The sequence below is a fragment of the Loa loa genome, assembly GCF_000183805.2.
Source record: "Loa loa unplaced genomic scaffold supercont3.21, whole genome shotgun sequence".
Taxonomy (NCBI): Eukaryota; Metazoa; Nematoda; class Chromadorea; order Rhabditida; family Onchocercidae; genus Loa; species Loa loa.
Window position 1 is genome coordinate 210,257 of NW_018108201.1, and position 12,887 is coordinate 223,143.

The 12,887-nt window shown below is 32.0% G+C and overlaps 2 protein-coding genes across 2 annotated transcripts in view; one reads left to right on the forward strand and one right to left on the reverse strand.

Moving 5' to 3' along the window:
* The window catches only part of LOAG_16815 (hypothetical protein), a gene marked incomplete at both ends in the record, with an annotated part of 1,892 nt that extends 1,170 nt beyond the window's left edge, over nucleotides 1–722 (reverse strand). The window contains 2 exons of the mRNA XM_020449474.1: nucleotides 145–240; nucleotides 612–722. Of these exons, the coding sequence (XP_020306993.1) occupies nucleotides 145–240; nucleotides 612–722 (207 nt within the window). The remainder of the gene's footprint in view (nucleotides 1–144; nucleotides 241–611) is intronic.
* Nucleotides 723–5,611: 4,889 nt separating this feature from the next.
* Nucleotides 5,612–11,163, forward strand: LOAG_02037 (hypothetical protein). The gene is made up of 17 exons (XM_020445918.1): nucleotides 5,612–5,793; nucleotides 6,050–6,316; nucleotides 6,533–6,660; nucleotides 6,800–6,879; nucleotides 7,071–7,235; nucleotides 7,528–7,650; nucleotides 7,731–7,936; nucleotides 8,191–8,337; nucleotides 8,507–8,721; nucleotides 8,967–9,072; nucleotides 9,197–9,298; nucleotides 9,362–9,520; nucleotides 9,667–9,752; nucleotides 9,878–10,028; nucleotides 10,432–10,542; nucleotides 10,681–10,717; nucleotides 10,978–11,163. The coding sequence occupies exons 1-17, from the start codon at nucleotides 5,659–5,661 to the stop codon at nucleotides 11,115–11,117; spliced, it is 2,358 nt and encodes a 785-aa protein (XP_020303676.1). The 5' UTR covers nucleotides 5,612–5,658; the 3' UTR covers nucleotides 11,118–11,163.
* Nucleotides 11,164–12,887: the final 1,724 nt, after the last annotated feature.

Here is a 12,887-nt window from a genome sequence, read left to right on the forward strand (position 1 = left end):
TATGCTATAGACTGAAAAAGGTTAAAGTTCATGATCATATTTGATAGTTTACCAGATTAAAATTTATTAATAAAAAAGAAATGAGAGAATATGTGGAAAGTAAAACTAAAATGATGTACTGTGTTAGTGGAAGTGAAATCATACCATATGTATCTTATGAATACATTTCGTTGAATTTGTTATTGTTTTTTGTAATGCCCATATCTGTGCACCTTTACCAAAATGACTACTACATAAATCCTGTAGTAAATTACCGTATACGTATAGTAATATAATAAATTATATATTTTTTATCCATAAAATATTTATTCATTTTTATTTCTAAATATATCACTTCTTATTATCATCCAATTAGTAAAACACTAATTTTTTTTTAAAAAAAAAGAAATGTGACTAATTTTATACAGTATTTTACTGTATATCTTACATAATTTTACAGTATTCTTTCATTAGGCAATACAGTATCCTCAACATAATGTTTAACAGTTACAAATGGAACTTAAGAAAGTTATTAATTTCTTTTCAATTTTGGTAAAAATGCTGATGTATATCTATCCCTTTATCATAATTTAATCATTTAATTAGTAAAACAAAATTAATTTACTAATTACATAGTTCATTTGTTCTGGTTTCTCCCAAATAGGTTCATATTCGCATTTGTAGAAGTTCAACTTGTGCTGTTCATGTTTTTTCCAATTATTCTCAATCTTTACTAATTCCATTTCTTTCTGCAATCATTTTAAATAACATTTGAATAATTTACACTAAAAATTAGGAGATAATATTTGGTTGAGATGATGACACATACTAATTAGTTGATAAGTTATTGGGTATTTGAATTGTCAAATCCTCGTGACACATATGAACAGATATGAATATGATCAACGTGGTAAATAACTCAACTGCCTTTCTTTAGTTTTAAATTATTGCTTAAAATAATTACAGATATTCATTTAGTTATTTTATAACTACCGAAGGAAGGATACGGTAATAGTTATTCTTTGGTTCAAAATTGAATAAACTTTTAGTGATTATTTTAAAAGATGAATTAGACTAAATGTGACATTTCTCTTTTGCAGCTTTTGTCATTCTAAATTTTGATCACATAAATAGTAAACTTCTGATTTTCCGTTTTTAAAATGTTTCGTCAGGAAAATTAAGATAGGACGTTTAACTTTTCCTCTTGTTCATTCTGTATTTAAAATTTTCATATGTTCACGTGTACGTGTATATGGATTCACTTGTATTTGTATGTGTTCACGTATTCACGTCTATGTTTCCTTCCTGCATTTTGTTCCTAGTATCTTTTTCATTTGTTCTTTGTAGAGTTTTCAGATAAATTTATTGTTTTTAAAATGTCAAATTTCACAATCTGTGACAACTTAAAAGTAAATCCCTCTTATTGTCACACAACAAACTTTTTTACACAACCTTTGTGGTGTTTTAGATTTTATTACTGAATTTTTTAATTTCGAATATGCTAATTACTTACTCATTGATTATACTTAATATACAAAAAACATTACAGCTTCGTGAAAGTAACTTTAAACAACAAGTAAAACAGCAACCAAAGTATTTCAATATAAAAGGAATTTATCAATGATATCAACTATTGCTTGATAAGAAAAGTAATAATAATAGCTTAAAATTTGACAAAATTTTCTTTACAGCACAAATGAACACTCAATGTAGCAATCATTACTGATAAAATGAGTACCCGAATAATTTAAATAGGAATTGAAAGAAAAAAGAGAAAGTATTTAGTCCCATTGTCAACAATTATAAAATTTTAAATAATATTTTAATTACTTTGTAATGTTTCGATATTTTAATTGTATTTCTTATTTCAATAAAGATTCCTTCCTAAACTTTCGTTTATGATGAAATTTGTCAAGTTACAATTCACTAAATGTCTAATTTTTTTTTNTTTTTTTTTTTCAGAAAATGATAGGACGGATGGAATTACGACTGTCAACCTGAAGAGCCATTTCACGAATAAATTACTTACTCATGTGAATCTAAATGAGCGTTTTATCTAATTCATTCACGAAAAAAGGATATGTAAAAAGGATTTATTGAAATGAATGCTGTTCGTGGCACAAATCTCTCATGCGGTGTAAAATGAATGAAAAATTTACGAAATTTGCGCCAACTTTATGTGGCGCAAATTTCTCATGCTAAATTAATCATATAATATATAAGATAAAGAGAAAATAAACTGGTAGGAAAAAATAATTATGCAAAATTTAAAATGAAAAGAAAAATTTTTACATCGTTTTGGTAAATGTTTTAAACATTCGTTATTCATCTTTTGCAAATTATATTTATTCCAAATCTCTTAACTAGATTGATTCTTTAACAGACTAATTCTCGATTGGACTTATTCTTGATCAGTCTCGCGATCAGTTTGTACTGATTATTGGGCAATATTACTTTGTTACACTACATGTAAGTTGCAAAAGAAAAAAAATTTTTTTTTGAAATGTTGAAAAACGAACCAGTTCATTTTGTGCGAACCAGAAGAACAGTAGTAATATTAAGATAAGACAGATGAGAATAATAAACTCAGACAAAAGTAAAATATAACATTGTTTACGACGTAGGATATAGCGTAGAAAACGTTCCTGTCGACTACGTCGAGAAGATGTTGATTTGGTTTTCTAAAAAATTGATATCTTTAAAATAGTGCATAATCTGTGACAATCTGTGACAATCTTAGTACATAATCTATTTTAGCTGACATCAGCCTCATTGTCTCTTTTTCACTTAGACTATTTGAAAAAATTGAAAAAATTTTTCTTAAGGAATAGTTAAAATATCATTTCTTTACAATATTAAAATCTTGCTTTATTGAAAAAAGATTTAATAAAATCTAATCAGTAAAATAATAAAAGAGTGAAAATATAAATATAAGTAATAAAATTAAAAATTTTTACTGGATTATTACTAGTTTACAACCGAAATGTAATCAGAATTTAAAATGAAATTACAGAGAAAACCATATTTCAACCAGTTTCTTCTCACTTTATAATCAACAATACATCCAATTGAAATGATAAATTAACGAAAATGATAAATGCTAATTTAAACCGTTAAAAACTTATCTAAAAGTTTTTTTTTTGTTTTTATATTTGAAATAAGAAAAAATGAAATTTGTAAGGAGAAAATATCAATTTATCATTTCACATGTTAACAGATTGGTCGAGTGATATGATCAACTTCAGCTCGTTTGCATTTCTTTGGTATATCACAGCTTCTTCTACTGCTCAATAAATAACTGTTTTGATTGTTTTTTTTTTCCTAATTAAATGCAGCAAAAATTTCTAAGTCTCGATCGAAAGTTCTCAATGAAATGCTTGAGTACTGTAAACTTTCAAAACTATTTCGAAAAAAAAGTAGACTAAAAATTTTAAAAAAATTTGAGTCCAGAAAACGATTCTTTACGAGAGAAACTATTAATGAGAAGAAAGCATAAATGATTAAAAGCAAAAAAGAAAATTGAAAAAGAAAGATCTTTCAACAGCTCTACTTGCACATGTATCATTTTAGAATTCCATGTACTACGCTTTCAAGACGGTTCTTGGCGTTTGCGCACTCGAGAAAATGTGTTGTTGATTTAATTCACACGTGATTAAAAGTATGGTGATGTGATTTATTCGGAATAAGTACGGATATATCACGAGGACAATCCAGAGACTTAACATAACAATACAAGCGGGAGCCAACAAAAGTGTTATCACTTCTCGAGAAAGACTGACATTATCAGTTGTTGAATTGTTTCAAGTGAATCCATATGTTGTTACAATCTACTGATAATGGGTATGCATAAATTTATCACCAATATCAGGTTAGAATCGGAATTTGTAAATGCTAATTATTGAAGGTATGAAACGTCTCCCACAAAGTAAATCATCAATTTTAGCAATAACGAATATTCAGTATTCATTTCTTGTTATGTTTTGAAATTCTTACCTGACATTGAAATCTAAAACAAGCTCTTTTCCAACTTTCCACTCTTGAACGAAACAAGAATATCCTTGCATCCTGATTTATTCATTCTATGTCCATGACTTCCTACTAGAGAATCACTTCCACCTGATATTTCTTAGTCTTATCTAACGAAGTTAATTGAAACTACGTTTGCAGGTATCCCGAGTAGATTATAAAGTCTGTTAATGTCTTTGAGTTAATAAAATCAGAGTATTATTGAGAATGCATTTTATGGTAGTATAATCTGTGATTAGTTCCGACTTTCATATTGATGACAGTGAATTTCTCGTCTTTGAATACGAAATCTGAGTTTAGAAAATCCCAAATGTAAAATTGATATCACAAATACAAATGGATATTTTGCTATTAACCAAAGAACTCATAACCATACCGCGTTCAAATGAATAAATTTGAATAAATTCTGAACACTGTTCACATCAAGGGAACAGCTTTTAAATGAGAAAGTGATAAGTTGTCCTGATCAAAGATGAAAGAGAGAAAATGGAATAGCTAAAGCGCCCGCTTGAAATGCCCTCTTGATATTTGCTTTACTTTTATGATATTTTATGACTAAATCAATTTTTCTTTAAAGAAAAATAGGATGTAACGGATCGAATGTTGCACACGTGGGAAGCGTTGAAGTTCTTGCGAGCTACTTCAACAACTTTAACGCTCCTTACGTTATCATCATTTAGCACACGGATACACTTTCTTTTTTTTTTTTGCGAAACAAAATATGCAACTGTGGCACTGCGCAAACTTTGTGCAGTAAGTAGAAAACATCCTGAAACTTTGAATGATTCTCGAAATACAATCAGTCTTTTGGAATGTGGGTTAAGGAGTATGACCTCATCATTCATTACCTGGTTCGATTTTTCCCGTCGACTCTTAACGCTGTGAATGAATTACTGCTAATGAGACCTTGATGTATACCAATTTGACGTGAAAAAAAAATGCTATGAAAAAATGGATTCACATCCTGACGCACGAATTATACCAAGCTACGACAGTCTTGTTGAATGTCTACTGCAAATTCAGTCTTCTGCGTTATTTCTACCATATCCATCATAACATCAAAGACGTTTTGACCAACTGTTGACATCAGGACAAAGATTAATCTGTCACATCATTTGACTATGCTTCATGATACCACTATACATCAATATCATCATTGTTTGCATTATTTGCGGTTTTAGACAGCATCGATGTATGAAGCACTAATACAGAATCCAAGCCGGTCAATAGTGTCACCAACCCGAAATGTTCAACTACAAGGAATAGGATCGCTCCTCCTGCTTCATGGTTTCTAGCATGCAACGGATATGCAACGGGCCTTTTCAACAGAAGAAAAAACCCGCGATGTATGGGGTGGGCGGGGATGAGGGTGTGGTAGGTATTAGTGTTCCGCTTGTGGCAGTTTATATAAATATACTGAAGAGTGAAATCAATTATAAGAGAAAGTGATGATGGGAAAGTAAAAAAAGCAAAAGAATGCTTAAATATCCACAGATGGTAATGGTATTAATGATTGCGATCGCAAGGAGCATTATGTATTCAAGTTTCTCTTGAATACATGATGTTCCTATATTTTATATATTCACAAGATAACTGTCTCAGGTTGTTTAGAGCAACGGCTTCTCAGGACAGTCATTTACATTGGTGGGTAAGATGGCATTACAAGCGGTAAAATATCGTCCACCATGGACATTCATTATGGCCAGCAGCACCGATCAGGGAACATCTTTCATGCAGACACGTCTTCTTCGACGTTCCCATAGTTCTGTTGCACCGAGGAAGAGTTCCGTCAGTTTCCCTCTGCTTTTTCTTTTATCTTTGTTTGTTCTTATTTCTTTTTATGGATTTTACTTTTTATTTGCTTACTAATAATATTAAATTATGCTATTTGTAACAGCTTTAAACACTCTTCTTTTGTCCATAATATTCAGAGGATATTACTGGAACTCTCTTAATTGTGCGGTGTTTGGCAATCATAAAACAGGTGGTAATTTTTGGTAAACGTTTGTTTCCTAGGGATCTTCATCTTTCTCCAGCATTTCAGTTGGCAGGTTGCAATGAGAAACCTGAAATACAGCAGTCGAAGTCAGCTTTCGTCAGAAGCCGGAAGATAGGTTCGGAATTAGTACGAAACGGTAAGAAATACGCTCCGATTATTTTGAAACAAACAAAATATTCACCGATGGAGACGAAGTTCGCAGCCAGAATGGTACCTTTGACGGTTACGGCGCGAAAAACTAAATTACGAAATTTTGTCGATATTGTACCGCCTGCTCCGATAACTATTCCGAATTTACCAAGAGAGGAAACGGTATATCTGGATTTTTGGATTATTTGCTAGAAATATTATCTGCTTTATCTCTGATCTTCATCCCTAATCAATCTTTTCTATCTTCGTCAAAAGAGTTGGCTATTTAATTGATCGGATACAAAGCGGAATATTTTTACATAATCTAGCGATATAGAGATGATTTTTCAGGAGTGGATTATATTGTTTCTAAGCATCATTTTTCAGTAATCATTTCAGGATGTTATTGTCGATCTGAACAAGGACGACATTTCACGGGTTTTGGAAAATTTTGCCAGAAGACCTTTGGTTCGGGAATTATCTGAGCAAAACAACGTAAATAGGAAAATGTTCCATGCTGCTTATAAGTATGTTTACTATCGGCCTTGCTTATGGAAAGGTCATAGTAGGTTTGGTCAGGAACTTATAGTATGTTTTCCTTTTTTTTTTTTCATTAAAAAAGGACTATGTTATGGAATTTGGTTACTGAATGAAACTTTTTTTTAGAAGTTTCCGGAATTACTGCTTACATGCGTCGCCATTAGACCCGTGTATTGCTGTTGTAATCAGTGATATTCTGAACAAAGGTAATACTTGTTTCGGTTCTATCGATCCAGTATATGCTATCTTTTGATAAAAAGTAATGTGTTTTGTACGTTGTTGCTAAATCAATATATTATTTTATATCGTAAATTCGAGGTTATCAAAGAAAGTTTGAAAATTCGTGTTCCACTGATAACGGTCAAAAACATGTTTCTGCTAAAATGGTTGTCTTCAGCACGTGATGTCGACAGCTTATATCCGTATTTTATCGAGCACGCCAAAAGGGTATATCCACATTTGGAATGCGAAAAGGAGTTGAAGACCCTAAGTGATCTAACCAAACCGTATAATTGGTATCCGAAAGCTAGGGAGTTATTCAGGCGGATACATTTTCATGCAGGTCATATAACTTGCGTTTTTTAATGAAAATTATCATCATTTTTATGCTGCTACCAGCGAGGTAATTTAACCACTCTTCCGGTTAAATGAGTAACAGAAGTCTAGAGAGCTTCTAGGTGAGACGGATTGATTTTCTTTCTGATGGTGATTAAGAGAACAGTGTTATGTCGCTATCGGATATATGGTCACATGAATGATCAGATAGTTCTCGTGCTAGGCTAAACAGTTAAAACAAACTGATAAGTAAATGACTGATTGGAAGTTAATTTCATAAAACAAACTACATTTTATAGGACCAACAAATAGTGGCAAAACATATGAAGCATTGCAACAATTTTATCGAGCCAAAACAGGTTTTTATTGTTGCCCGTTAAGGTTACTTGCCAATGAAGTATGCCAAAAAACCAATGAACAAGGTTTGTTATCTTTTTGAATTCCTTCATGTTTCTCTTTTTTTCAAGTTTAAATCTGAAAATCAAAATCTCTATCTTTTGAGGTATCAAATGTGATATGGTTACGGGTGAAGAACGGCGATATGCAGTTGATGCTGACAGCCCCTCGTCTCATGTTGCCATGACTGTTGAAATGGTGCCTGTTGATGTAAATGTGGAGGTAGCCGTGATTGATGAAATTCAGATGTTACGTGATCAGAGTCGTGGTTGGGCTTGGACAAGAGCTTTACTTGGTATTGCTGCAGAAGAGGTTCCTTCATTAACATCATTCTTATCTGTTCTTTATGGAGATACTTTCAGAGTTATAACTCATCTTTCAGTACTGCTTTCTTTTCTTTTTACCTTTTTTTACCACACTTTTGATATGCCGTTCATTGACTTGTTTAAATTTGCATTTTTTTTGTGTAGAAGCGATCGGTTTTACCTTTAGAGTTCAGAATTTTCATTCTATTTGGAATTTAAATGATGAAAAACTCAAATCAGGAGATCTAGTTCGTCTTTTAGATTCATCTTTGTGGCGAAGAAGCAGCAGTAGATATTGTACGTGGTTTACTCGATCCCATTGGAGAACATGTAGAAGTGCACCGTTATGAAAGGAAAACTCCTCTTACTGTGAATAAAGAGGCTTTAAAGAAGCTTGATAATGTTAAGGTTATGTTGTATGATTTGTACTGAGGCGAGATTTTAGTCATTAGGTAAGTTGGGTAATTAAAACTTTCTGGGCTTAGAGCTGAGCCAAGCACTTGCGGAATTGAATTTAAGATTTGGTCTTGATATCCTTGGGTCTTTTCCGTTCTTTTTTTGAGACATATTTTTTCAGGATGGTGATTGCTTAGTATGCTTTTCGGTTTCTATGTTATTTTCGGTAGCTAAAACCCTAATGAAATTGGGCGTACAACCGACTGTGATATACGGAGCACTGCCACCATGGACAAAACTAAACCAAGCGAAAACATTCAATGAAATGAGTCGGAAGCCCAACGTAATGGTTGCAACCGACGCTGTTGGAATGGGTCTTAATTTAAATATACGCAGGTCTGTTGCTTTTATGTACGGCAAAATTCTTTGGTAACATTTGAGTCTTTTGTTTATTTACTCTACGTTTCTTCATTGCTGCCTTAATAGCACGCATATTCTCTTCAGCTGCAGCTCTGAATTACAGCTTTTCATCACCTTTTTGATAAATTTAGAAATTTATAAATTTAATTTTAAACGTCAATCTGATCATTCTTTCTGAATGTTCATCTGGTGAATAAAATAGCTATTAATGAAATATTTAGAATCATATTTGTACAATTTCCATTTGGTGAGCACCAAGCAAACTATCACGTAATGCAGGTTGCTGGACGTGCCGGTCGCTTTCAGTCTGCCTATCAGAAAGGATGGGTTAGTTTATAAAATTTATGTTAAAATGTTGGAAATTCATGTTGGGAATTTAGATTTGAAATATTTTTTTGAAATATTATTTTTATTATGTATATTTTTGAAATGTAACAAGTGCACATTCAAGGTAACGACTTTGCGACCAGCGGATATGCCGTTGTTGGAGGCGTTCATGAAAGAACCCATCAAACCCATTGAAACTGCTGGTATTGCGCCAACTTCTGAACAGGTACCTTCTTTGTTATTTGTAAGCTAACATCCATAATAACTTATACGGTTTACTTTATTGCAGTTGGAGACCTTCTCATATCATCTTCCTCATGCTTCATTTCTCAGTATTATTGATATGTTTATATCGATAAGCTCTCTGAGCAAAAAGTTCCATCTATGTGACATCGAACAATTCCGAAAACTAGCCGAGCTCATAGATGACATTCCTTTGAGTATTAAGGTAATATAACTTTTCTATATTTTTTGTATCTGCAAATTCTAAAATAGCGTATTTTCTAACCATTTATTTTTTACTAGAGATAAAAATAATGGTGAAAAGAGAGGGAAAATTGAAATCTAAATAGTCATTTATTCCAATAATTCCAGGTTAAATATGCTTTCTGCACTGCACCGGTAGATATGGAAGTAGATAATGGTGTTGCTCGAACATGTTTTGTGCGTATAGCTCGAAGGCGAGTTTATATTTGTTTCAATTTTCTTTTTTTGTTTCAGATTCTAATTTTGGATAAAAGTACAGGAGTGAGAGAAATGGTTTGCCATTTTCTGATTTGGCCACAAAATTTTGACTCTTTTTCAGGTTCGCCGAAGGTCAAGCAATAAACTACAACTGGTTTTGTGAAATAATCCAGTGGCCGTTACCTAAACCGACCAGTGTTACAATGCTTTTAGATATGTGTAAACTATATAACTTAATTGACCTTTATCTTTGGCTCAGTTATAAATTTCCGGTGAGTGGTCTTGGCATTTATTAATTTTCTAACTAGAACAGTGCGATATTCATGAATTGGAATTTTTGAAACTATTGTCAGTGTAAATAAGAAGATGTGGCTGTATGTTTTGAATGAAATTCAAAAATGTTTTGATTATTGTTTTATATAAAATAATTTAATTCAAATTACTCAGCCTCATTTTTTATTTGTCTACTCTTGTACAAAATTTTTTTTTTATTTTCATTTTCAAGTCGAAGTGACGAATAGAGCATCAAGTAGAAGTAAACAATTTCGAAAAAAGATCCCTTATATATGAAATAATTGTCCAAAAGTACACTTGTTCCATTAAAAAGCATAAAAATTTGATATTTGTGTGCTTTTCTGAAATAACTGGAAACCATCCAGATACTGAATATTTTAGGATATATTTCCGGATCGAGAAAGAGTACGCCTGCTGGGGAAACTGATCGAAAGCTATATAAATGAAGCATTGCTAACAATGTCTGAGATCACATCATCGCAACCGGATGACGTTAGTGAATTTATCACACTGTATAGTTCGTATTCGCATGGTACAGGAAAATGTCATTTTTATTTCCGATTAATTTAGAGTATATAAATAATATCACTTACGCTTCTCTTATCGTGATAGTGATCCATGTATTTTCAGGAAGAAGATGGGTATCTGGACGAAGTGAGTGATCAAGGTAATTCAGCGGTGTTAATTTTTACTGATTGTTAATAATAACTTCTTGTACTGTTCTGTTTGAATGATTCTATGTTGATCTGATTACTACACATAATATCGATTAGCTCTAGAAATTTGATTGGGATAAGAAGTAGCGCATTACATTCTTTAATATATTAGGTCCTAGATTCCGTTATAATGTAAAATTCGGAAAATGATTGACAGGAAATACAATACAGTTCATATGAAATTAACTGTTCATTCGTAATTCTGTTGCAGGAAGAATGGAGTCGATTTCGGAACGGTTGTTACGGAAAGGATTGGTGAATGAAAGCGAGTTGTTGTCGTTAAGGGAAGAGATTAGACGTGAAGAAATTAAAAAATTAGAAAACCATTATGGCAGTGATGAGCAAAATTAATAAAACAGTCCAAAAGGAGTAATTAAATTTAAACAGTTTAGTTGGGGTTATTTTAGAGAATACATTTTCTTGGGTAGCTGATATGTTTGTCATACTGATAGTTCTCCTTGTTGATTTAAAGTGGTCTCAAGGTTGGTATCACCTTGCTTATCATTTCATTGACTGATTAGGAAATATTGTTGAAAATCAGTTTTCAATTGAATTAATTGTTCTGGCTTCTTGTTGTTGAGATGTGAATAATAATGAGTATATTTATGTGTAGTTATCTCACCTATTTTCTAATTCCCCATCTCGAAAAATTGTCGTAAGCAGCATTTCCCTCTACGTCGAATTCATCCTTTTTTTGTTTTTGTGGTAGGAGAAACTATTTGAACGGAGTGATAACTTCAAAATTTTCCAAAATTGTGGTTTCTTAAAATATTTCATTCAGACTATACTCCTACTCCATTGCGTTTCAGTGATTGGAATTTAAAGTCTCTTTTATTCTCAGCGATATTGTTGCTGAATAAAATACCAAACATTATGTCGGATTCGTCTAATTTTTTCCCTTTTTATCGTATCGTATACAATGAAATTATACTTTGTTATTTGTATGACTTTTCATATTTATGATGTTGAATCGTTCGATGGAGCTTAAAAGAATATATTAAGACAGAATGTCCTAATTAGCAATTAGAAAGTAGTGCGAATTTATAGTTCAGGAAATGAAGTTTTTTACGGGGGACAAGATAAAATTGACAGTTAAATATTAACAGTATGCCCAAAGAATGTGTGTTTTTCAGTGAAGATGCATATGCAAATATATGATGTTATTTCATAATGAAATTCCATGTTTATCTGTCATAAGTTCCTTCCTTTCACACAGGTTATTTTTGTTTTTGTTTGTATCCGTTTGAAAGATTGCTAAAGAAAAATGGTGGATGATAGTGATATTTCACGAAGTCAAGTCTAATCATATTACCATTAGCATTGTTCAAATACACCGTGGAGGGTTTCGAAGGAACAGTTTAAAGTTATTGGGAATGACATTCAGTGTTAGGGAGAGATTGGAAACCAGTCAGGATAAGAAGGTATGCTTGTCCGTCGATTACCAAATACTCTAAATAGAAGAAATACAGTGGTAACGAAAATGTAGAGAATTTGTGAACAGTAATGGAAGGTGCCAAAGGTGGGGGGTGGACCTATGCTCTGACTGATTAACGTTATTTAAAATATTTCGGGATTCCTGTTCTTGTATTCAATTAGCTTAGTGTCAATTAGTAATTAATGACCAATGGTCTTTTAATTTAAACTGGTGTGTCAACTTTCATATTTTCGTTCGCTGCTAGAATGCATACATGCTTTATACTTAGCAAGATCTTTCCAATGTGCTTGTGTGAAGACAGAAAGTGAGGTGAGAAGCAGTTCAAACTCTAACACTGAAATAACTTACATTAAAATATGAAAAATGACACTTTGAAACTTCTTAGATAGTTTATGGGTTGAGTTGACCAGTATCTCCCCTTTTTTTTACAAGAAATGAAAATGTTATTGATTGATTGATATATGAGTTACTTATTATAGGAAGTTATCGATTAAGAAGTTTTCTTGACCATATGGAATGACTATTATTGTTTTATCAATGGGAATTTGGTTGTGAATGTTTGATATCATTTTGTTCAAGGTTAGACTGTTAACATTATTGTTCAGAAGTGAAAGCTAAGAACGTGACGTCAATTTCATCAATAACAAAAATGACGGGAAATAGCGAGAAACAATCTGAGGTTATGA